The sequence below is a fragment of the Neomonachus schauinslandi genome, chromosome 2 (genome assembly GCF_002201575.2).
Source record: "Neomonachus schauinslandi chromosome 2, ASM220157v2, whole genome shotgun sequence".
Taxonomy (NCBI): Eukaryota; Metazoa; Chordata; class Mammalia; order Carnivora; family Phocidae; genus Neomonachus; species Neomonachus schauinslandi.
In genome coordinates this window covers 34,933,117-34,958,369 of record NC_058404.1, presented here as the reverse complement: position 1 = coordinate 34,958,369, position 25,253 = coordinate 34,933,117, and the positions used below count along the sequence as shown (strand labels likewise).

General features: G+C 46.5%; 2 protein-coding genes across 2 annotated transcripts in view; one reads left to right on the top strand and one right to left on the bottom strand.

The window, feature by feature from the left end:
• Nucleotides 1-6,908: 6,908 nt before the first annotated feature.
• STAR (steroidogenic acute regulatory protein) lies at nucleotides 6,909-11,740 on the top strand. The gene is made up of 7 exons (XM_021681516.2): nucleotides 6,909-7,034; nucleotides 8,108-8,221; nucleotides 8,551-8,678; nucleotides 9,731-9,889; nucleotides 10,030-10,214; nucleotides 11,029-11,122; nucleotides 11,600-11,740. The coding sequence occupies exons 1-7, from the start codon at nucleotides 6,971-6,973 to the stop codon at nucleotides 11,711-11,713; spliced, it is 858 nt and encodes a 285-aa protein (XP_021537191.1). The 5' UTR covers nucleotides 6,909-6,970; the 3' UTR covers nucleotides 11,714-11,740.
• A 2,862-nt stretch (nucleotides 11,741-14,602) lies between these two features.
• Nucleotides 14,603-25,253, bottom strand: part of ASH2L (ASH2 like, histone lysine methyltransferase complex subunit) — a 28,407-nt gene continuing 17,756 nt past the window's right edge. Inside the window, exons 11-16 of the mRNA XM_021681515.1 lie at nucleotides 21,767-21,934; nucleotides 21,341-21,534; nucleotides 17,574-17,666; nucleotides 16,243-16,341; nucleotides 15,430-15,489; nucleotides 14,603-15,334 (exon numbers count right to left, since the gene is read on the bottom strand). Of these exons, the coding sequence (XP_021537190.1) occupies nucleotides 15,227-15,334; nucleotides 15,430-15,489; nucleotides 16,243-16,341; nucleotides 17,574-17,666; nucleotides 21,341-21,534; nucleotides 21,767-21,934 (722 nt within the window). The 3' untranslated portion in view covers nucleotides 14,603-15,226. The remainder of the gene's footprint in view (nucleotides 15,335-15,429; nucleotides 15,490-16,242; nucleotides 16,342-17,573; nucleotides 17,667-21,340; nucleotides 21,535-21,766; nucleotides 21,935-25,253) is intronic.

The window sequence follows — 25,253 nt, the reverse complement described above, 5'->3', positions numbered from 1 at the left end:
ACAGTCATAAATCCCCATGTAACTCCTGACTCCCCTAAAACTTAACTACTAAGAGCCTACTGTTGACTGAAAGCCTTACCCATAATAAACAACTGATTAACACAGGGACGCCTGGGTGGCTCGATCGGTTGAGCATCAGCTTTGGGCTCAGGTCATGATCTCGGGGTCCTGGGATGGAGCCCCGCATCGGGCTCCTTGCTCAGCGGGGAGCCTGCTTCTCCCTCTGCCTCTGCCGCTCCCCCTGCTTGTGCTCTCTCGCTCGCTCTCTGTCAAATAAAATCTTTAAACATTTGATTAACACATATTTTGTATGTTACATGTATTATATACTGTATTCTTTCAATAAAGTAGGCTAGAGAAAATGTTACTAAAAAACATCATAAGAGGAGGGCGCCTGGGTGGCTCAGTCAGTTAAGCGGCGGGCTCTTGGTTTCGGCTCAGGTCATGATCTCAGGGTCCTGTGGTCCAGCCCCGTGCTGGGGTTGAGCCCTGCGTCGTGGGGCTCTGCGTGCTCAGCAAGGGATCAGCTTGAGGATTCTCTCTCCCTCTCCCTCTGCCCCTCCCCTCCTCTGAAATAATCTTTTAAAAAATCATGAGAAAATACATTTACAGTACTATACTGTATTTATCAAAATAAGCACCTCTTAAGTGTACCTGCACAGCTCAAACACATGTTGTTCAAGGGTCGACTGCACCTTAAATCCAAGAGAGGTCAGGCTTTTGCCAGTGAGACTGAACATGAGGACAACTGGACCCACTGAGCAACCAACAGGAGTAATTAGTAGAAATCCTTGTGCTGAATGTGGAAATGTGCTCTTACTGTAGGGCAGCCTTCACCGCAGACCACAGACCCCAGGTGTGAAGAGTGGAAGTACTTGGTGTAAAAATGTCTGGAAGAGCATCCCAGGGCAACATGGGGTTGAGGGTGGGGGAGGACTCGTCAGGGGTGTTGGAAGGAAAGAACATACTCTTCAGCCTGTTTTCCTCCCAGCTACAGTGCCCCCCCCCCCCCTCTGGCCCCTTACCCCCCACTGCCCCCCCCCCCCCCCCCCAGTAAGGAGAGCTGCCTTCTAACAACTAAGCAGGTCTTGTGTCCAGTTAAGTGAACCAAGATCGAAAGCAACTTTTCCTATCCCCTTCCCAAGATCCACCAGCCTGAAAGAATTGGAAAACCAGCTCTAGGCAATGGAGCGTGTCTGTTACTCATCTGGGTGGGTGTGCCTGGGTTAGGACTCCTCTACCTGTCTCCGCCTCAGGTTCTGCCTGGGCTCCCTGGAAGCAGAGGATGAAATCAAGTTCTTTTCTTTCCTCCTGCCTCATTTCACCGCTCTGCCTCTTTTCCCCCTTTCAGCCTATATTGTACCCATTCTCCTTTTTTTAAAAAAAAAAGTTTTTCCGGGCGCCTGGATGGCTCAGTCGGTTAAGCATCTGCCTTTGGCTCAGGTCATGATCGCGGAGTCCCAGGATTGAGTCCCACACTCAGCAGGGAGTCTGCTTTTCCCTCTGACCCTCCCCCTTCTCGTGCTTGCTTGCTCGCTCTCTCTCTCTCTCAAATAAATAAATAAAATCTTTCCCAAAAAATGTTTTTCCTAACTCCAGCCCCTCAGTAGCGGTTGCTGCCACTTGGCTGGTAATGGCCTCAGATACCGCTGCTCTGGGCAGCCAGCGAGCCCGTAGCAAGGACAAAAAGGAAGAGTGAGGGCTCAGTGTAGCTCAAGGTCAGATATCCAGATGGCCTGGGAATTTATCTCTAAGACCAGATTTTATTGACGCATAATTTATACATAGTAAAACCCCCTCTTTCAGTGCATAGCTCTATGAGTTAACAACTGCATATAGTTATGTGCCCACCACCCCTGCCCCTTTGAACTTAACTTCTCCCTCCTTCCCGGCCCCTGGCAACCACTGACCTGTTTCCTGTTGCTACAGTTTATGTTGGCAACTAATACAAAATTTTCTTAAAATACTGTACAGGTCAAAAAAAAAGAAAAAAATCAGGAAGGTTAAATTTAGCCCACCCACCCTCCATTTGCTCTTCTGGTTTAGGCTATTCCAAAAGGCAGAAAGCTTTGTGTTCCCTGCCCAAATCTCTGGGCAAGGAGACCTAAAGCCTGGCTTACCTGCGGAGACAGAGAGTGAAGGGGCAACAAGGAACCAAATATAGTTTGAATAAGTCGTTCATCACCCTAAGTTTGTTGATGACTTCTATATGACAGGCTATGAGAGGCAACTCTTGCCCCCGGTTTCCAGAGAGAACCACGAGGTTTTTTTTTTAAAGATTTATTCATCCATTTTAGAGAGAGAGAGCATGAGCAGGAGGGTCAGAGGGAGAGGGAGAGAGAATCTCAAGCGGACTCCCCGCAGAGCATGGAGCCCTACTCAGGGCTCGATCTCACAACCAAGACCATGACCTGAGCCGAAACCAAGACTGTGTCACCAGAAACACGAGATTTTTAAAGGTTTAGCTGTGTAACCAAGAGCACAGACTAGATTGCCTGGCTTCTTCATAGCTGTCTGAGGTTGGTCAAGCTGCTTACCTCAATGCCTCCATTTCCTCATCTGTAAAACCGGCATAAGAATAGTACCAACTCCTTGGGTGGTGGTTGTGAGGATAAAGTGAGTTAATATGCCTAAAGAGCTTGCAATAGTGCCTTGCCCAGAAGGCGTGCTCGGCGTCAGCTACTATCATCTGCTGAATCCCCAACGTGGGCCAGACTCTTGGGATCGACTCCATACCCTCAGTGAACTCATACTTTATACAAATAAGGATGCCTTGTGAAATGATGGTGACCAACTCGGGTTAAGGAACTAAGATACTGATGACGTAAAATGTACTCTAAAGGGAGGTAATCCATAATTACCTCAAGCCCAACGAGTCAAACTTGCCCAACCTCTCTGCTGCCTCCTCACAATGATGCCTTGGGAGAAAAACACTGCATTCTTTCAATCCTAAATAAGCATATACCCTATAAGCAGCCCAGGATTTTGCCCTCACTCCAGGCTGACCACCCTTAAGAGATGGAAGAAAATCAGTATTTATTGAAAATCTACAAAGTACCAGGCTCTATGCCTTCCACTCATTTATTAAACAGTGATACAGTATGCAGTATCCATGAATTATCTAGCACTGTGCTGAGCGCTAGGGATTCAAGAACTTGCAAAGGATCCAAGTGCTCGTGGAGTTTACAGGTCCTTATGGAGCTTATGGATATGCAAAAAAGGGGGACCTGCATGTGTGGGGACCTCTGTACTGGGGCACCTGGGTGGCTCAGTAGGTTAGACATCTGCCTTCAGCTCAGGCGGTGATCCCGAGGTCCTGGGATCGAGCCCTGCATCAGGCTCCCCGCTCAGCGGGGAGTCTGCTTCTCCCTCTCCCTCTGCTGCTCCCCCTGCTTGTACCTTCTCTCTCTCTCTCTCTCTCTCAAACAATTAAATTAAAAAAAAAACTTAAAAACAAAATCTCTGTACCTTCCTCCCAATTTTGCTGAGAATCTAAAACCGCTCTAAAATAGTAGTCTTTTTAAAAAGGGGTGTGTGGGAGGGAGGGGCGGGAGGCCAGTAGTCTTACTGATGCTGTGCTACACGTTTATTGAGGGGGCCCAAAGGAAAAAGTACCGAATTCTAGTTAAAGAGCAGAGCGAGGTGGGGCCCAAGCGGAAGTCTTGAGGGCACGGATGCTGTGAGCTACCTGGATGCAGAGAAGGTGTGCACGGGGCAGACAGCCCGCAGGCCCCAGAGAAGACAGCCGGGGTGGGAGACACTGGAGGGCCCGGAGATTGGGCTGAGAAGGCCGGACTTTCTCTTGCGGGTTCCTGATGTATTGTCACCTGATGGCAGCCTTCTCACCACCCTGAGAGGGTCATACAAAGGAAGAGGAAAATACACCCCCATTTCACAGATCAGGACGTTGAGACGGAAGGAGTGAGAGGCTGGCAATCGCGAAGCAAGAGGCAGATGGGGGGGTGGTGCTGGGAGCCTGCTGAGGTGCGACACCCACATGTCCTCCACTCCCCAGCCTCTCCACACGGCCAGCCCAGCCCCGGGGACCCTGGGGACGCCCCGTGCACACCGCCTCTGAGCGGGGGCCCAGACAGCTCCGTCGCCTGCAGGGGAATCTTCCCGTGCACCCCCTCTTGGTACTCCACCTCCAACCACTCCCTACAACCTGCTATGGAGCAACCCTCGGATCCTTTCTCTGGGCTGCTGGCCAGATGCTCTCCCCGGAACCCCCGCACCCCATCCTCGATCTCAAACCCAGCACCTCCTAACCGCACTTCCCACGTTCAGCTCGGATGTCCCTTCCTCCCAGAAGCCTTCCTGCCCACTCTGCCTTCCCACTGTGTGGTGAGGCCCTCTACCCTCTGTACTTCCAAACTCCTCCTTGGCTCCCCGACTCTCCTCCTGGGCCACATGGTTCATTTTCCCTCGCAAGGGCAGAGCCACACAGTGGACACTCAACAACGGGGTGTTGAAGGAATGAGTGCTCCCAAGCGCTGCCTCCCTCCCGCGCTCCGCACCGTCTGAGCCGGACTTCTGGTCGCCTTTCTCCCTGGCCTGCCTTGTCCACCCTGTCTCCTCCCTTGGGGCTTCTGCCCTCCTCAAAAAGCAAAGCCAGACACAGATAACATCCAGAGCCAGAGGAACCACCTTACTGCTCAGGGGGACAGTGAGAGTTAACTACTCATTGGTCCTGGAAACGATGAGGAAGGGAAGACGAGGGCCTTGGCCTTGGGGGAGGTCACCAGCACCCCTCCCTGAGTCAGTGGCAGCTCTGACATCAGCAGCAGCTGTGTGCTTGGATCCTGCAGTCTCCGAGCCAGCCCAGCTCCTCCCCGCTCACGGTGGCCATAACTCTCCCCAGGATGGCAACAGCGGGGCCTTGAACATTATCTGCTTGGCCTGTCCCATAATAACCCCCTCCCGCCCCCCGCCACCTCCACTGAGGGGCACATGTGCTTGAGGGCGCACGTGTCCACACGGCAAGGAGAAGCCGGGGGGAGCTGCTCTTCAGCCCTCTCAGCATGCCCTCTGCACCCTCTCTTCCAGCTGTGAAAGTTTCAGTCCCCCCACCCCTCACACAGGCCTCCCCCTTTGGTGCTGTCTTCCCTGGGACTCTGCAAGGGCTGGACACAAAGCCTACAGGCTGGTTTTCTCAGCCAAAGACATACTACACCCCCACCTTCCCCAGCTGGTCACCCCATAGAGGAGGAGGAAGAGCCTGCTCTGGAGCTGAGTGCGGGGGATGCGGGGGAGCGTACAGAGTGCCTGCCTCAGGGAGAAACAGTCCCATGGAGGGGACAAGCAAACACACCCAAGCCATTCTACAAATCGGGACCGAGATGACGCACACCTCCCGTGGCAGTGATCGTGAGGGTGTGAGATGGAGGAACAGGCCATTCCACAAGGCTGCAGTGATCGAGGAAGGCTCCCCGGAGGAAGAGGGCCCCAGCGGGCCTCGAGAAATGGGCCGGGGGACCTCCAGGCAGCCACTGCTCAGAGAGGAGCCCAGGACAAGGGTCCCTGGATCGCTGGACCCTCTCTTCCAGCGATCTGCTTCCCACTCCTCATGAGGGGTTGATGGAGGGTGGCGGGTGAGACTCATTCTGTTATGCCTGGGCTCTGGGCGACGGCCAGCTCTGAGCAGGTCCTGTCCCTTTCATCCTTTCTGTGGTGAGGGAGCCAGCGGGAGCCCGTAGGCTTCTGCCACTGCCACTGCTCCCCACTTCGTAGGCCTTCCCGCCCTGCCTCGGGGCAGTGGTGACAGGACACAGAACTCTCTCACAAGGCGGGCAGGCCCTGGGCCAGGGGCCACACTAGTGTGATTCTCTTGACCCCTGATATTCCTGCTGGGTGAATCTAGCTTAGAAGCAACCTCAAGTTCAATCTTAAAGGGAAAAGATTCCGTGAGAGACCAGGGCAATGCTTCTCGAAGAGTAGCATGCAGTTCACAGGATACCTGCATGGCAGCCGCCTGGGATTTTTTTTTTTTCTTAATACAAGTTTTAGAGCCTCAATTCTAGACCTGTTGAATCTAGAGTTTCTGAGGCTGAGGGCCAGAAATCTGCATTTTAGGGCACCTGGGTGGCTCAGTTGGTTAAGCGTCTGCCTTCGGCTCAGGTCATGATCCCAGGGTCCTGGGACGGAGCCCCGCATTGGGCTCCCTGCTCAGCGGGGAGCCTGCTTCTCCCTCTCCTGCCGCTCCCTCTGCTTGTGCTCTCTCTCTGTCAAATAAATAAATAAAAGAAAAAGAAATTTGCATTTTATTTATTTTTTTATTTTTTAAGATTTTATTTATTTGACAGAGATAGAGAGAGAGCACGAGCAGGGGGGGCAGCAGAGGCAGAGGGAGAAGCAGACTCCCCACTGAGCAGGGAGCCTGATGCGGGGCTCGATCCCAGGACAATCCCCGGACGATCCCAGGACTGGGGTTCGATCCCGGGACCCCGGGATCATGACCTGAGGAGAAGGCGGACGTTTAACCAACTGAGCCACCCAGGCGCCCCCAGAAACCTGCATTTTAAACAGCACCTCACGTGCTGTTTGAAAACCAGTTGGATGGTGTATGCTTTCTTCCAAACTGCCTTGACCTCGGCTGCTTCTTTTTCACCCCCTCTATCCCCTGCTCCTTTGGCACCCGCCTCCCTGCTCCTTTCTATGGGCCCGCCTCCTCCAGGCTCCCTGCAAATGGCTAAAGCCATGGTGTGAGGCAATCCCTCTACCCTTGACCCCTTCCTTCGCACAGCGAGCGATGGCTTTTTTTAATCTCCGGATGATGAAGTACAGCCTTCAGCCGGGGGGCATTTAAGACGCAGAACACTCGGCTGGTCCCCAGCCACGGCTGCAGGACCCAGGGGCAGGCCTTGACAGGCTCGGGGGAAGGAGGGAAGGAAGAAGCCACCCTTGAGAGCAGAGGCAACGGCAGCAGTGGCCACAGCACCGCTCCCCTGCCTGTCCCCACCGCCTGGACACCATGTTTCTAGCCACATTCAAGCTGTGTGCTGGGAGCTCCTACAGACACGTGCGCAACATGAAGGGTGAGTTCCCCAGGCCAGGGGGTGGCCCGCGTGGTGACCCGGAGCACTCAGGCAGCTCCCCTGCTGATCCCACTTCGCGCCTCTTGTTGGGAGAACCTGCACACATCTCTTCCCTTCTGGACCTCCCTTTGCCCATGTGAACAGTTGGGCTGGATACTAAGACGCCTCTTAAGGGCCCCCAGCCCCCTGGGTTCGGTCACTTCTGTCCTGCTCTCCGGGGCTCTGGTCTTCCTTGAGCTCTTCCTCACTTTGCCTGGATCGGCACCAGGGGTACCGGCAAAGACCGAGCCGCAGCGCAGGGGTGGCAGTGAGCCTTGAGTCCAGCGGGCAGTGCTGGCAAGCCTGAGACATGGGGGGGGGGGGGGGGGGGGGCGCCAAGAAGAGCAAAATGAAGAGAGAAAGCGGGTGCAGCTGGAAGTCTGGGTTATCATTGTACAACGAGGAAGCAGAACCAGGTACCCAAGTCCGATTTTGTAGAGCTACTCAGGACCCAAGGTCATCTGAGTCAATCCCCTGCGGTCACTGAAGGGTACACAAACCAATCGAAAGTGCTCCCCAATTACACTGGGAGGAACCGGCTTGGAAGACCCAGACCAGCAGCGGGGCTGTTCTCACTAGATCAACCAGACTCACCTCGCTCTGCGCCCAGAGGGCACGCTGAGCAGTTACTCAGCAAAGGACCGCAGCTGCTGACAGCGACGCACACTACAGGGGATGGGCGTCTTTAATCCTCCTCCCGCAGATTTTTTCCTAGTTGAACGAAGCTTCTCTCTCGTTCGAGAAGGAAACTTCAGCGCGCTCCCGTCCAGCCCCCGCCTCCAGGCAGGACCGGGCCTGGCCAGCCCAGATGGAAGGTCGACTCTGGGCCCAGGAGGTGGCCTGGCAGAGAGTAACGGCCCTGGACTGGGAGATGACCTGGCTCTAGTTGAGGTCCCCACTAGGGATCCGTGTTCCTGAGCAAGTCACCTCCCTCTCCCAGTGTTTCCTCATCTGTGGCAAGATGAAGGGGTGCAATGGTCCCGCTCTAAGGGGATTTCTCGATTCTAAGCAACAATTTCCTCCCCTCTCCGCAGGGCTGAGGCACCAGGCTGTGCTGGCCATTGGCCAGGAGCTGAACCGGAGGGCACTGGGGGGCCCGACCCCGGGCGCGTGGATTCACCAGGTTCGGCGTCGGAGTTCTCTGCTCGGTAAGTACTGAGGCTTCTGGGCTCGTGCCAGCAGGAGGCGGCTCCGGGGTGTGAGCTTGGGCACGCTGCCCTGCTTCCCTCCCGCATCCCCGCCTCCCCCTAACCCTAAGCTGGCCTCTCCCACTCACTTTGAGAGGGTGGGGCTGGAGTTCCTCAAGGCCACTGCCGTCAGCTGCAGCTGTGTGTCTAACTTCACCTGCAAGCCGGACCCTATGGCTTTGGTCTTGGCTCTGCACAGAAGTGAGCAGATCCAGACTGAAGGGATGGCAGCTGTGCGGGAGGCCAGGGAGACAGAAGCGAGCCCGCTCTCTCCTTGGCTGTGTGTCCAGGTTCTCGGCTGGAAGACACCCTCTACAGCGACCAGGAGCTAGCCTATATCCGGCAGGGAGAGGAGGCCATGCAGAAAGCCCTGGGCATCCTCAGCAGCCAGGAGGGCTGGAAGAAGGAGAACCAGCAGGTAAGAGTGGGCCTGGAGGAACCCACGTTCCTCACTGTTCCACTGCCATTCTCAAAGGCCTCGGGATTCCTGCCTCATGCAGCAGGTAGTTGTAATTTGAAAATTCTCCTTTCCCAAGAATACATCCTCAGATACTCCCTTTGCCCATCAAAGACATCCCGGAGACTCGTGTCTGAGAAACACTGTTTCTGGATCCTTCGTTACCCTCCAAACACATTCTACACCCAGTTTGGCAGAGACGGCGCACTGGGGGTTCTGCGTGCGTCAGAGGCCTGCACCACCCTGGGTCAGAAGCGCCGGGGCCAAGGCGCAATGTTGGTGCTGTGTAGTCCTCTTTCGGCTGAGCTTGCGGGGCTGATCTGGGCTCAGCCGCAACAGGGCTGGACGGGAACACAAATGGCCCGAGGCCTTCTGGGTTTCCTGGCTCCTGAGCACCGCATCCTGACCGGGAACTGGTAACAGGCACGTGTTCGAGGCCGCGGGCTCTACTGAGACTCTGGTGGCTCTGCCTTCATCCAGAAGCTCCCATGCTGCCTATTGCCCTAAGTTCAGGTAAACCCGCTCCTTCTTCAAGTTCTGAGTTAGCACACTCCTGGTTTGGGAGCCAGGAAATCTGGGATGTAGGCCCAGCAATGCCCTCAGGCTAGGGGTCTCTGGGCCTCCAGCCTTCTGGTGTAAAAGGAGGTATTGGACTGAAAACCTCTTTAAGCTCCCACCCAACATTGTTTTTGTGTGTGTAATTAGCTGGTTGTAGACCAGCTCTCCCACTCCCAGGTTTGTCTTGCCCAGCAACTTTACGCTTCTGAGGTCGAGCAGGGGCCTCTTCAGTTGGACCCACCCACACCCATCAACACTTACCACCAAGAAGAAAGGGTCCAGGCACAGGCAACCTGCGGCAGGAAAGATTACCAACGGTCTTAATCAGAAGTAATGTTAGGCTTCTTTGTGCTGTTCCCCTTCCTGCCTTGCCTGCCTTGCCCGTCTATGTGCCCTAAGCAAGGGGTATTTCTCTCTAACCTTTATCCTGCAGCTCCTTTCTTCCTCCCTGACAGGCGAATGGGGACCAAGTACTGAGTAAAGTGGTCCCAGATGTGGGCAAGGTATTCCGGCTGGAGGTGGTGGTGGACCAGCCCATGGAGAGGCTTTATGAAGAGCTCGTGGAACGCATGGAAGCAATGGGAGAGTGGAACCCAAATGTCAAGGAGATCAAGGTGAGGAGAGTCCAGGTGTAGGGAGGCTGGAACCCACAGGAGCCCAGTCGGAAGGGTGCGCCAAAGAGGGTGCGAGCTGCAGGTGGTGCCTTAGCATCAGCCTGGCTGCGTGGTGACTCTGGCTCCCTGGGGCCTGGCAGGTCCTGCAGAAGATTGGAAAAGATACAGTCATCACCCATGAGCTGGCTGCAGAAGCGGCGGGAAACCTGGTGGGGCCCCGTGACTTTGTGAGCGTGCGCTGTGCCAAGCGCCGAGGCTCCACCTGTGTGTTGGCTGGCATGGCCACACATTTCGGGGAGATGCCTGAGCAGAAAGGTGTCATCAGGTAATACTGGCAATCGCTCAAAACCTCCCTTTCCTGGGGCACCCGGGTGGCTCAGTCATTAAGCGTCTGCCTTCAGCTCAGGTCGTGGTCCCAGGGTTCTGGGATCGGGCTCCCTGCTCCCCAGGCCTGCTTCTCCCTCTCCCACGCCCCCTGCTTGTGTTCCCTCTCTTGCTGTCTCTCTCTGTCAAATAAATAAATAAAATCTTTAAAAATACCAAACCAAACCAAAAAACCTCCCTTTCCTAACACAGGCTTGTGGGCATGCACCACCAAGTGTGTGATGAATCCTCAGCTCCAAGAAACCAGTCCTTTGGTCCCTACCCTCAGCTTCCTTTCACACAGAAATATTCTTTTTCCATAGCAGGGGAGGAAGACAAGTTTGGTCCTACTTAGATAGCCAGTTTGTCCCGACCTTCCCAGAAAGTTTGAGCACCTTAGTAATTTTCTAAAACATGAGGTAGGGCTGAGGTTTAGCTGGTGTGCTCAGGTACGACCGTACTGTCGATTAAAAGGTAATCTGCACCACTCAGAACACAGCTGCTACCTCAGTTTCCCAGGGGCCCCAGCCACTACCCTGGACCCTTTCTCTATCAGCAACTTAAAGGCACTACAGGAGGCCCCCAGGCTCCAGCTCCAACCAGCATTTGTTCTGAGGAGCTGGTGACCATGCCAACCGTTAAATATCACCCTTGGCAAAAAGTATTTCTTAGATTTGGAGAAGGCAAGGTAATAAGGAAGTGTGGCTAGTGTAACTGGTCAGCATAAAGGAGAATTCTGCAAGGTCCTCCTGACTTGACTTCTCTTCATTTGCCAGAGGTGAGCATGGTCCCACGTGCATGGTGCTCCATCCCCTGGCTGAAAGTCCCTCAAAGACCAAACTCACCTGGCTGCTCAGCATTGACCTCAAGGTGAGGGGCACAAGATGGCTCTGTGGGGAGGTGGTGGGGAGGAAAATTGGCTCTTACCCTCCCACATTATCCCACAAGGAACAGGAAAAATCCTCTTCCATTTTGAGAGACAGATTGTTGGAGGGAAGAGGTTTGAGTAATGACCTGCTATTCCGTCACTTCAAAAGCCTACAATAGCGCCTCCCTTTTACCTCTGTGTCAAATTTCAACTCTGCAGTTATCAATCTGGAAAGAAGGAAACTTAGGGCCCACAAGATACAGTTACTAGCTCAGGGTCACACAGCTGGGAAGAGAGCAGTTGGGGACACTGGTTGGGACAGCAGGGTAGTAATGCAGTCAGTCCTCCTGGTCAACACCAAGGTTGCACCCATAAACAGAGCTGGAAGAGCAAGCCCTAAGCAACCCATGTTTGTGATACGGTACGTTTTTACAATGGAACACTACCCACAAGATGGCCACATTCTTTTTCTACTCTAGGGATGGCTGCCAAAGACCATCATCAACCAGGTCTTATCACAGACCCAGGTGGATTTTGCCAACCACCTGCGCAAGCACCTGGAGTCCAGCCCTGCTCCTGAAGCCAGGTGTTAAGGACCAGCCTGCTCCTTCCAACTGTTCCTAGCTGCACTGGCTTGCATGCTCATCAGGAAGATCCCTGCTAGAAGCCTACAAGTCTGTTTAAGATCTTCATCTGGGGACTGTGGGATGGGGTGGGATTTAGAGGAGGACACTGGGACTCAGATTGGTAACATTTTAAGACCAAGAAAATGGGGACAAGGCTTTTAAGAGAAAGAGCTTTCTAACTTCAATGATTAGCTGTGAAATGAAGATTAAGGGCCCCCAAATATCCGTAGAACTTCTGGGCCCTTACACGTCTATTTTAAAACATCTTTAAAATGGTACTGGCTGATATAGGGTTCAGAGGGTGCTAAATACAAGGGTTGGGACCTTATCCTTCATGGGCTCATGAGCTCCATTCCCTGCAGGCAGTGTGTGGACAGCAAGGTCTTACAAAAGGGACCCCAGCAACCCTCTGCCCCTCTACCAAATAGGCAGCAAGCTGCACCAAGACCAAGCAACTCCCCACAGCAGGTGCCTTCTAGAAATGTAGTCTACGTTTTCTTGATTGAAAAAAAACAGAAAACGAAATTAATCCAGTTCTACTTCTTCCATGAGCATCAGTCAGAATAAAGAATCAAAACTGACACAAAAACTTCAGTCTGTACCTGGTTAAAAATTCTACTCTTAAAAAAAAAATCATTCTAGTAAATTGCAACTTCATGCTAAAGGAGTTCTGGACATTTTAATGAAACTTGATCCCCTAGCTCATTAGAAGGGAAAACTACTGAGCACTTAGGTCACTGATCTGTGACCAGGATCTTTCATAAGGGTTTAATTTCCATGATAAGCACAAGCCTAAATCAATTCTTAAAAGAACTCTAGAACTGGGAGCTGATTGACGAGCACTGGAAGGATTACGACTGAGGATTTTTATTTACCTAATTAAAAGATCGGATAGGACCAAATATGAGAGAATGAATGACAAAGTTGAACAGAAACAAATTTTATTTTCCCCAGAGTGAATGTTGAGACCTAAAAAAGGAACCGAATCTTTACTTCAGAGCCGATTACATCAGCTTCCAGCTTGGCTCAGGGCTGCCACTTTCTCTGCCTTTAACAGGCCAGTGTTTTACAACATCTAGAGGGGATGGCTGAAAGAGGTGCTATGGTGATGGCAAATTCCCTTCCAAGATGTAGAGAATTTAGGCTTTAAAAATATAAACTGGGATGGGATTCCTTTGCTAACGAGTATGGGCAGGATGAAAAACCATTATCACTTGAAGCTTTTCCATTTGGGTTCTAATAGCACTGATGATTTAAAGCACTTGGAAATAGAGCCCTAGCTTATTTATTAAAGAGCTCAGCAGGAGCGGGAATGCTGATATTTATTGAGCTATTGAAATTTTACAGCTCAGAGAAGTATTTATTATTATTTATTCTGATCGTTTCTTAGAGTGGTCTATTTTTAGCATAGCTCAAATTATTGTTGGGGTGCCTGGATGGCTCAGTTGGTTAAACATCTGCCTTCGGCTCAGGTCATGATCCCAGGGTTCTGGGATCAAGTCCCACATCGGGCTCCCTGCTCATCGGGAAGCCTGCTTCTCCCTTTCCCGCTCCCCCTGCTTGTGCTCTGTGTGTCAAATAAATAAATAAAAATAAAAATAAAACAAAAAAACAAATTATTGTTTATCTACCTGGGAGCTTCAGAATGAGAGGGGATAGTTGTATTTCTAGAACAGAATTATCATTCACTCCCAGCTAAGAGAAAATTATTACTTGTTTAAAGATGTGTGAAGCAATATACACTCTGGTTTCAAAAAACAACAGACTGAAAGCAAAAAAGTGGGATTTTACCACATACCATAGTTTTGAGCTTGATTTTAATTTGCCTTCTCCAAACCAAGCAACTATGTCTTTGAGGAGACTGGGAGATATTTTCCCACTTGTTTAATTTTACATCGGAATAAAGTAAGTTGTCAGTGATGATCTGTTCACGGAGACCATTTTATAGGGGTCTACATGAAGAGTGGGTATTCTGTGAGCCCTTCCAATGAACCTTCTCAACACACACACATGCGCGCGTGCACACACCTGCGCTTTGAATATGAAGTATAAACAGGCAAAATTATTACTTCTGTAACTTGATTTATGAAAATCTAATGTACAAAAATTTTTATCATTTCTATGGAGGGTGGGTGTACAAGTAACGTGGTAATTTGTATTACAAAGAATTTACCTCCAGCTTCCTCTGAAGAGCACTACCCTCATTCTCTTAGAGTTCTTCAAACTCTGATCATCCAGCTTTATAACCACGTCTGCCCTTTAAGACCAGCCATGAATGAATAGGTAGGTGTCCAGTGGTGACAGTCTGACTGAGTCTTTAGCCTACAACCATACTGACTCTGTTAGTATGTGAAGAGATGCAGAAAGGCCAAGACAAAGAGCCTGGATGGTTCGTTAGGAGACAAATATATTAGTCAAAGCTACTGTGTGAAGACACCAATAGTCACTTGAGATTTGGGAAATTTTTTTTCTTTTTTTTTAAGATTTATTTATTTGACAGAGATAGATAGAGTATCCCAAGCAGATTCCCCACTGAGTGCGAAGCCTGATGTAGGGCTCGATCCCAGGACCCTGAGATCATGAGCTGAAATCAAGAGTCGGCCACTTAACTGACTGAACCACCCAGGCGCTCCCCCATTAGCCCTTTTAAACTCTTGTTCACCTCCTTGAGAGTCCGATTTCACAGGATAAAGGCTGGTTGAGCTGGCTGGAAAGAATGGAAGGAAGAGAAGAGGGCGTGGGGTAGAGTCAGAAACGTGCCTGTCTCCCCCAGTTCTGGCTACCTTTCCTCAGACTGCCCACCTTGCTATCCCTGTCCCAAGAGGAACCCAACGTGAAAGGGAAGCAAAGTGCCACACACACTTGAAGACAAGTTTTATTTGGGAAGGGTTTCTAATTGTTAAAGCTGCAAGCAAGTTCTTTTTACAATTACAGTTCTAGAGACCTAGTAGTTTCAGAGACCCCAGTATTCAAAAATGTTTCAAAATGAATAAAAACCCACACCAAAAGGAAAGACCTTTTAGATCTGGAATGTACAGCCACTGGTTTCAGCTGTTCTCAGAAACAGGCCTATTACTTCCTTGGAAATCAGATGGATGAAGTCAATGCCACAAAAGGAAATGTCTTTAAATAAGTTAGCTACTTGGACAAGATGATTCACTCTGTAGAAAATACAGTAAGGTATCAAGTCCCAGTTGGTGGGATACATGTTACAGCACCAGTTTCACAGGGAGCGCATGGGATCCTAGGGTCAGCAGTTGTTGGCGTATGGCACACAAAATAGAAGCAGTCACCAGAAGTGGGGAAAGTGTTGAAGGGGAGGGAGTCTCTCCCAGTCTCACCCACACTTTTAACTTGCTAACAGCAGAGGCTGTGTTCTGCAGTATCTTTGGGAGAACGTTTGCAACAGTTAAAAAACAGAAACAGGCCCCCTCCCCAATTTATTCCCCAGAAAGTCCATGTCTGCAAAGAGGGACCTGGTCAGGGTTCCCATGGCGGACTCCGCCTCCCATCCACCTCTGTTTCCACATGATATAAGACATCAGCCAGAGTATGTTCTACCACAGCGCCCCAGCCCATGTCACTCATCTGTGGGAGGAACAAGAAACAGAAATGAGGTGATGAGAATAGCTACAAAAAAGAAGTAACAGAGATACTGAGGATGCGTCGTGACTGTTACTCACAGGGCGGTAAGTGAGATCCTTTGGAGGATACTTGAAGCATGGTCCAAAGTTAATGGAAACCTGGGATAATTCAATTCAAGCAGACAGACATGAAAACACAGAAGAAAAGAGTGAAAAAGTTTAACATGACACAGGAACTTTTTAAATGTAGCTATGACATTCAGGGTGTAAGTGGAACAAATGAAATAGATTTAACATTGCTTAAAAGTGGTCAACATCCTAATGTCCATCAAAAATTAGGTAAATAAAACAGACTTTGGTTGACTTCTGTTTATAACCTAAAGATTTCCTTATTTTACTTCAATGGTGGTTACCGACAGACTAAAAAAATGGAAACTTCCAGATATTACCTTTTCAAATCACGTAAAACAACAACAAAGTTGTCCCTTTCGTACTGGATCATATTTAAAAAAACAAAACAAAACAAAACAAAACAAACAACACAGTATATGAAATAACCAACAGTTACTAACCAATGATGGTGGGTCATCATGACCTGTAACACCAAGTTGACTTTTGCATGTACATACTTCATATGCCTTACGCTGAACAGTAGCATTTACCACACAGTACATTCAAAGGGAAAGTCCGGGGCACGCTAACTGCACAGTCTTTTATCTACCCAAGCAAATACTTCCTAACACACCCAACTGTTTTTGGGATAGCCACAGTCACAGTAGGAACACATTCCCTTCTCACTCTTCAGCTAGCTATTTAGACTTCTTTCTGGAACTCACATCAATGGCTCTTCCAACACAACCATTCACCTATTTCCCTCAAGTCCTGTTCACAGGATGAACAGAGGATACATACCGTGCAACTCTTATACAGTGAGATGGCCGGAAAATAAACCCCCTCAAAAATATCTTTGTAGGCCACACCTTGATTGACACCGTTTTTATAAAATATTATCTGAAACAAAAACCGTGGTTTTACTTCGGAATTTAACAACAGAACAAACAAACTGCCAAAGAACCCACTTGGAGAACCCTTCACCATGCCGCTAATAAGGTCTTCCAAGAACAGCATGCAGCTCGGGGAGCAACAATAGTGTCTTCCATTTAGAGAGGACTTCAGATTTACATGCACTATTCTAGTCAGTCTTCAGGTTTATTTGCTTTCTGAATTCCTATGTTACTTATACCAAACTGTTCTACTCTCTATTATTCGTTACACTGTGTTTATAAAAACAAATTTGGTCTTCCACCGATTCCTCAGAACCTTGTAAGCTCATTTATTAGTCCCCTTCCCTCGCATCAGATTCTCACTTCTGTAGCTCTCTTTTGAAAATCTCTTCAGATCTCCTAAATTTCTGAATCCTCATTTTCTTTGTCCTTTCTCTTTTGAAAATTATTCTGAATACTCTCTCTCAACCACTATCCATGGACTTCAGAAAAGGCTCTTTTTTTCTGAAGTAACTTTCTCTGCCTGTTTTTCCCAGCAAAAGCAATGTTCTCCTGGGCTGGATTATCTGGTTGTATCATCCTTAGAGCTATTAACTGTTTCCCTTTACTTTTTCCCCCTCAAAACAACTGGACCCCTACTTTATTTTCTCCTACATTCACTTCTATTACTGTCTCAGGTAGCTTAGCTTCACAGCATTTTTATGGAAAAAAGTCTCCAGCTCAAAATTTTCTTCCACCCCTTCTATTTTCGGCCCCTGTGGCTGGTCCAGTCGTGCCAGCCTTTATTTATGCTGGGACTTTGGGCAGACGTGTTTCATCAACCTTTGAACAGGAAGCAGGGACAGTTCTAGAGGATCCTGAGTGAACCATGACAGCTCCAGCTGCCTCTGGGTCACACAGCACGATCCTCTCCTATTCCAGTGTTCCTCCCTCTGTACTCGATCCTGCCTCTGAGAAGAACAAATATCTCTGACTTGCTTCCTCAATCGCTTGTACATTTATTTCCTCAGTAGGCTGCCGTTTTTACCCTTGTCTCTGTAGACCATCCCTAGAAGCACCCTGAAGAGGCCTCTGAGAGCAGCCACACGGCGCCACAGGAAGGGCACAAACATAGCAAGTAGGAGAGGCAGCTCGCTCTGCTGCCCCTTTGGGCCTTATTTTCCTCACTTGTATAAATCAGGAGGTTGGTCCCAATCTTCAAAGCCTTCTAGTTCTGACATTTTTATGACCATGACTCACCTCACTATGGGGAGTCTGCTTTAGGCTCTTCTCTGCTTTATCCACAAAGTCTTTTTCCTCAAAATACAAATAACTCTTGAACTTTATCAAAGCCTTGAAAACCAAGAAAGAAAGGGAAAAAAGGAACATTGAAGAATCAGCCACATCATCATGAAATTTAAAAAAAAAAAAAAGCGCCAGATTCACATAAATAGCATGGAGTCCTTATGTTGTGCAACAGAAATTAAAAATCTATGCAGGGTTAGCTTTGCTAGATTTTAAACAACTATGTGCTTCTTGAAAAGTACCAGATGGCACATATTTGTTAAACATTTTCAAAAAAGGTCTTTACTAAGATTTTGAGGAAACACATACACATACACTTTCACCACAATAAAAATACCCATTAAACTAAAATTAATTCATAGTTTTTATTTTCCCCTCAATAATCTCAGTGAAACAAATAACAAGTTTACTGAGCCTAAACTCTCCCATTCTATAAAAACATTTTTCAAGGGCTACTTCCTTTCATCCTAGTTCCCTACCTGCTTCTCCTATTGGTCTCCGGGTCACCCCTTCCTTGCTGGCTGGTTCCCAAGAGCCTAACTATTCACTCCCAAGGAAATAGATGATATTAATTTTTTAAAATTTGAATCTCTTAGCATATACATACATTAAACACAGTAAAAAAAAAAAAATTCAAGAGATCTACAAGAACATAAAATGAGGAGTATCTCTCCCTCTCTCACCATGTCCTTCAACACTCAAGTTTCCCTTTGCCAAAAGCAATCTCTGTTCCAGTGTCCTTGTATATCCTTCTAGAAAGTCTAAGCATATATTATTATCTTCAAAATTAAAAACACACACACACACACAAACAACAAAAAAAAACCCCCACACCAGACAAAAACACAAAGAAAGAAGCAAGAGGACCGATACTACCCAATTTAAAGACCTACTCTAAAGCTACAATAATCAAGACAGTGTGGTATGGCATAAAGGTAAACGAAAAGATCAATGGAACAGAGAGCCCCAAAACAAACTCTACTTTCTACTTATAAAATCATCTGATTTTCACAAAGGGCACCAAAGAAATGAGGGTCAAAGTTTTCAAAAACTGGTGGTAGAATAATTGGACACCCATCCATATGGAAGAAAAATTAACTTTGATACCTACTTCACACTATACATAAAAATTAATTCAAAGTGGAACAGAGACCTAAATGCAAAAGCTAAAACCTTGTTTTCAAAGGAAAACATGGAAGAATATCTTCATGAGTGGAGGGCAGGCAAAGAATTATTAACTCATAGAAAGCAATATAACTGTAAAAGAAAAATTTGATAGATTTCCTAAAAATTAAATACTTCAGGAAATCAGAAGACACCATTAAGGAATAAACAAGTCACAGACTAGAAGAAAAAAAAAAATGTATTTTTTAAGTAGGCTCCACGCCCAGCACAATGCAGGGCTTGAACTCACAATCCTGAGATCAAGACCTGAGCTGAGACCAAGAGTCATATGCTTAACCAACTGGGCCACCCAAGCACCCCAAAAAATATTTTTAAAAAGCCACTTTTAGGGGTGCCTGGGTGGCTCAGTTCATTAAGCATCTGCTTTTGGCTCAGGTCAGGATCCCAGGGTCCTGGGATCGAAATCCGAGTCTGGCTCCCTGTTCAACAGGGAGCCTGCTTCTCCCTCTCCTCCCCACACTCATGCTCTCTCTTGATATATCTCTCAAATAAAATCTTAAAAAAAAAAAAAAAAGCCACTTCTAACCAAGAACTGTAATCCAGCATATATATAAAAAAACTTCTATAACTCAATAAAAAGATAACCTGATTAAAAAAAAGGGGCAAAATATTTGAAAAGAAACTTTATAAAACAGATGAATGGCTAATCAGCACATGAAAACCTGCTGAGTATCATTAGTCATCAAAGAAATGTTAATTTGTTTAAGATTTTTAATTTTTTTAAATGTTGTCTTTTTTTTTTTAAAGATTTTATTTATTTGTGAGAGAGAGCGAGCAAGCACAAGCAGAGAGAGAAGCAGGCTCCCCGCTGAGCAGGGAGCTCGATGTGGGACTCGATCCCAGGACCCTGCGATCATGACCTGAGCAAAGGCAGACACTTAACCAACTGAGCCACCCAGGAGTCCCAAGACATGCTAATTTAAACCACACTGGGACACCACTATGCACCCACCAAAATGGCTAAAATTAAGTTGACAGACAACAACAAATGTTGACAAGGATGTGAAGCAACTACAATTACCATACATTGTAGCTGGGAGTGGAAAGAAATCTGGCAATTGCTTCTAAAACTAAATATATAACTACTTTATGACCCAGTAATTGCACTTCTAGGTGCTGACCCAAAAGAAACAAAAACATGTTTACAAAAACATTTGTACAAGACAGTTCACATCACCTTTATTCATAATAGCCCAAGTGTCCATCCATAGGAAAATGGAGTCATCTGATCTAGTAATTCCATTACTGGGTTATTTACCCAAAGAATAAAAAACACTAATTCAAGAAGATACATGCATCCCTATGTTTATTTAGCATTATTTACAACAGCCAAATTATGGAAGTAACCCAAGTGTTCATCTACAGATGAATGAATTGATAAAGAAAATATGGTGTATACACAATGGGAGACTACTCAGCCATAAAAAAAAGAACAAAATCTTGCCATTTGCAACGACTTGGATGGAGCTAAAGAGTATAATGCTAAGTGAAATAAGTCAGAGAAAGACAAATACCATATGATTTCACTCATATGTGGAATTTAAGAAACACAACAAAGAAAAAAAAAGAGACAAACCAAAAAACAGACTCAACAATAGAGAACAAACTGGTGGTTACCATAGGGGAGGTGGGTTGGGGGGATGCATGAAATATGTGAAGGGTATTAAAAGTACACTTATCATGATGAGCACCAAATAACATATGGAATTGTTGAATCACTTTATCATACACTTGAAACAAATATAACACTGTATGTTATTTATACTGGAATTTAAAAATATTAAAAAAATAGGAAAATGGATAAATACACTATGGTGTATTCATACAATGGAATACTACTCTACAATAAAAGGAAACAAGCTACAGATACATGCAAAAACATAAATGAATCTCAAAAGCATTAAGCCAAACAATAAAAGCCAGATGCAAAAGATGACACAGTACATGGTTCCATCTACTTAAGTTTAAGAACAAACAAAATTAATGGAATAAAATTACGATAGGGAAAAAAAATTTCAAGACAGTGGTTGGCTCTATAGGGATGGGAGTTGGGACTGATTGGGAAGAGCATGAGGGAACTTCCTAGGGTGGTTAAGATTCTAATGTCTCCTTAGGGATTTAGGCCAAACTCAAAACTCAGTGAATATACACTTAAAATTTGTACATTTCATTTCATGTTAAGACTTATAGCAAAAGAAAAAACTAAATAAAGGTTGAACTCTAGCTAATGATGTGTATCCTGAAGCACATGGGCGGGGGTGAGGTATATTGGTGGCTAACATTCTCCGAAGTGCATTAGAACAAGATGGCGGACAGATGGGTGGGTGGAGGAATGAACAAATGGCAGAATCTAGGTGATGGGTATTTGGACACGGAATTTAAAATTCTTTCAACTTTTTTATGTCTTAACATTTTCAGAATGAAATATGAGAAAAAACATGTCAGCATGACCAGAGAACACTCAGGCCACCGCTGCAGGCATTCATTGGCTGCCACAGGTCTTCAAACCCAGGAATCTCCCAGGAGGACAAACTCACCTTATCTTTATAAGTATCAGGCAGTGACTTGGCTGTCTCTGTGTCTTCAGGAAGATTGATATAGAATCCCAGGACATCTCCCTGTCCATAGCCAGAAGAGTAGTGTTTGCCAATTGACTGGTGGAACTTGGTTCCTTTTTTGCTCCGCCACGAATAGCTAAATTTATCATAACCTAAGGGAGCTTGAAGGTTACCTGTTCCAATAAAAAGATATACGGGAAGTCAAAAGATTGCAAATCAACTCCGATTTGCTGAAAGAAAAAACTGTATTCCTTTTCATTTTATTTTTTGGTCGGTTTTACAAAATTGCAAACCACCCAATCCTTCAGAAAGTGAATTTTATGCCCATAATCCAATAAGCCCCAAGAAAAGCCACGAAGCTCAGCCAGATGGTCTATACCTCTCTGCCTGACGGCTCCCACTTACCTAAGGGCTGGGACCACCCCAGTCTGGCAGCAGTGTCCGGCGGCATCTCATCCACTGTGATTTCGAAGTACCAGGCGCCTTTCCGGACCCCATGAGAAGCCCGGACCATGGAGTAGCCCTTCTCTCCAACCACAGTGAGCCGGTCATCGGAGATCTTTAGCTGGGGAGCTACAGTGTGAAGATGAAAACGGAGGCCTGCAACTTGCTGGAGGCCCTCGGACACAATTGCCCCCCCAAACCGGAGTCTCCTACACCCCAGTAAAACAAAGTAAAAAATTGGCAGAATCAGGTCAGGAATCTGGAGTATTATTCAGGAGTTTCAAAATCTCAATGTAGGATATGGCCGAGGGCGAGAGGAAAAAACGGGAAGAAAGTGGTCAGGTAATTTAGTTTCTATTAAGTGATATTTAAGTTAACAGGTTAAAATCAGTTATGCTGTCTATTCCCTAAAACATAACAAACCAATTATAATGTGGTTGGATCCCGATTTGTATAAACCATCTTTTTTTTTTTTCTTTCTTTTTAAATTAAGTTTTCCTCCCAATGTGGGGCTTGAACTCATGACCCTGGAATCAAGTTGCATGCTCTACCTACTGAGCCAGCCAGGTGCCCCTGTATAAGCCATCCTTTAAAAGACTTGATATTTAATTTTGAAACAATTTTAGACTTTCAAAAATAATATACATTCCTCCTGTGTCCTTCACTCAGCTTCCCCAAATGTTAAAACACCATCTATGGCCATAACACAATTATCAAAATCAGAAAATTGGCATTGGTATAATGCTACTAACCAATCTACAGATCATCTTCAAATTAAGCCAATTATCCAAATAATATCCTTTTTCTGTTCCAGGATCTAATCCAACATCCCACACTTCATTTGGTTGTTGTGTGTCCTTAGTATCCTCCAATCTGGGGCAGTTAAGTCTTTCATGACCATGACATTTTTTTTTTTTTTTTAAAGATTTTATTTATTTATTTGACAGAGAGAAAGATAGTGAGAGCAGGAACACAAGCAGGGGGGAGTGGGAAAGGGAGAAGCAGGCTTCCTGCTGAGCAGGGAGCCCGATGTGGGACTCGATCCCAGAACCCTGGGATCATGACCTGATCCAAAGGCAGATGCTTAACAGCTGAGCCACCCAGGCGCCCCAACCATGACATTTTAAAGAGTACTGGTCACCTTCCTTTGTAGAATGTCCCTCAGTTAGGTTTGCTGAGGTTTCCTCCTGCTTAAGTACAGGTTATGCTTTTATGTCAGGAACATCAGTGAAGTAAATAATGCTGTGTCTCTCAGTGTATAGTATCAGGAAGCACATGATGTCAAAATGCCCATGTTACACTTTGATCGCTTGACTACCGTGGTGCCTCACTGGTTTCTCCACTATGAAGTCACTATTTTCTCTTTATAATTAATAAGCATTTTGTGGGGGAGATACAAAGACACCTGACACAATCAAGGAAATCTGATTATGGACTGAATTCAGATGATAGCAAGGAATGATCAATTTTGTTAAGTGTGATAATAGCTTTGTGGTTGTGAGAGAAAGCATCCCCATCTTTTAGAAATGCATATTTTTTAGAGTATGTAGGGTGAGATTTACTTCTTAAAAATTCAGAAAAAGAGAGACACAAAAATAAACAGATAAAACAAATATGGCAAAAACTTGATAACTGCTAAATGTGGGTGAAAAGTATAAGAAGATTCATTGTATTCATCTCTCTACCTTTGTATATGGTTTGAAACTTGACTATGAGGCCATTATGTAAGATACAGGGGACAATCTAAATCAATTGGAGGGGATATTGTGACTTGGAAATGAAGAAAAAAATGACAAAAGATAGGAGAGTATTTTCAGGTGATGTAGTTTGATTTTATCAATGTAGAAACATCACAGATCCAATTAAGACTTAACTGAGGAAAAAGCATTTGAAACCATGTTTGGAACACTAAAAGCCTGAATTCTACTGGAAGAAGCACAAAATTTAGATTGGCTATAGCTTTTATAAAGGTCTTTATGATTTACAATGTACTTTCACACGTAGATAGGTAGGTAGACAGACTCTGACCCTTTCTACTGTGCAGACGGAGCAGCCGATTCTGTGACTGTTCAAGATCATACCGCAGCTCAGTGTGACACGGCTGACTGAAAAGCCCTGGCCCCCCATTCTTTTGGTTACACAGACCATAATGGCTCATGTCCTAGGCAGATACAACAATAACTTCCTTAAATGGATTACATGCTGTATAGCAGAACTTTCTTAGGTACTTGGCAAATTCTACCTTCTCAAATACACTTTTTCCCTTATCCCTCCCTGGGCAATTCAGCCCTAAAGCCACTAGGTGGGGACTGAGCAAGGCAAGTGTCCAGGATAGACTAGGACAGTAAAGGGTGTACCTCCTCCTAAAATACTTAATTACATAGGGGGAAAAAAGTAACTTTTCAGTGGATAAACCTGGCAGGTACCATGTTAGCTAAATGATCAAAGTGGACATCAGTAATGGAACAAAGTAAAATCACGTACCACCTGACAGGATGCAACATGAAGAACATAACATCATTTTAATGATATTTCTGTCAAAGATGCAGAATTGAATCGAATCCTGAGATTTCAACCAGACAAACTCAAATTGCAGGATATTCTATAAAACAAGTGGCCTCTCATTTTCAAAAGCTTCAAGGTCATCAAAGTCTAGGAAAGATAGAAAAACTGTTCCAGATTGAAGAAGACTTAAGAGACAAGACAGCTAAATTCAGCAAATGATTCTCAATGGGATCCTTTGCTACAATGACATTATTACACCAACTGGAGAAACGAATAGGATCTGAAGAGCATCAGATGATAGCAATTAGTGTTAATTTCCTGTCTTTGATGGTTATATACTGGTTCTGTAAGAATGTGAAAGTTTAAAAAATATCCACTAACTCTTTGATACTCTTCCTTTGAAGAGATGGAGCCTAATTTCCCTTCACCTGAGTGTGGGCTGAACGTAGTGACTCATTCCTAACAAAACAAAGTTGAAGCGACTATCCAGCTGCAAAGTTGGGTCACAGATGATACTCAAACTCTATTGCTCTCTTGGATCACTTGCACTGGAGGAGTTAGCTTCCACGGATGAGGATAAATAAGTGGTCTATGGAGAGGCCCACATGGTCAAGATCTGAGCGCATCCTGTCAAAGTGACATGAGTGAGCCATCTTGGAAATAAGTCCTCCAGCCTCTGCCAAGTCCTCAGAGTCGAGAGGCCCAGCTAAGAGCTTGACTGCAGCCGCATAAATTCTCCTGAGCCAAGCCACATAGCTAAGCTGCTCTCAGATTCCCAACCCTCAAAATCTGTGGGAGATAATGAACATTTGTAGTTTTAGACTGCTAAGTTTTATGGTGATTTGGTAAGCAGCACTAAATAACTAACACAAGGGGACCATCCTTGCTTGTAAGAAATACACCATCAAGTTCTCAAAAATGAGGGGGCGTCATGGCAACTTAC

What these genes read in the sequence shown, in the direction of transcription:
- STAR (XM_021681516.2), top strand. Translation starts at nt 6,971, where the DNA reads ATGTTTCTAGCCACATTCAAGCTGTGTGCTGGGAGCTCCTACAGACAC. An exon ending in CAAATGTCAAGGAGATCAAG is followed by an intron (nt 9,890 to 10,029) that starts GTGAGGAGAGTC and finishes GGGGCCTGGCAG; the next exon opens with GTCCTGCAGAAGATTGGAAA. An exon ending in TGCTCAGCATTGACCTCAAG is followed by an intron (nt 11,123 to 11,599) that starts GTGAGGGGCACA and finishes TTTCTACTCTAG; the next exon opens with GGATGGCTGCCAAAGACCAT.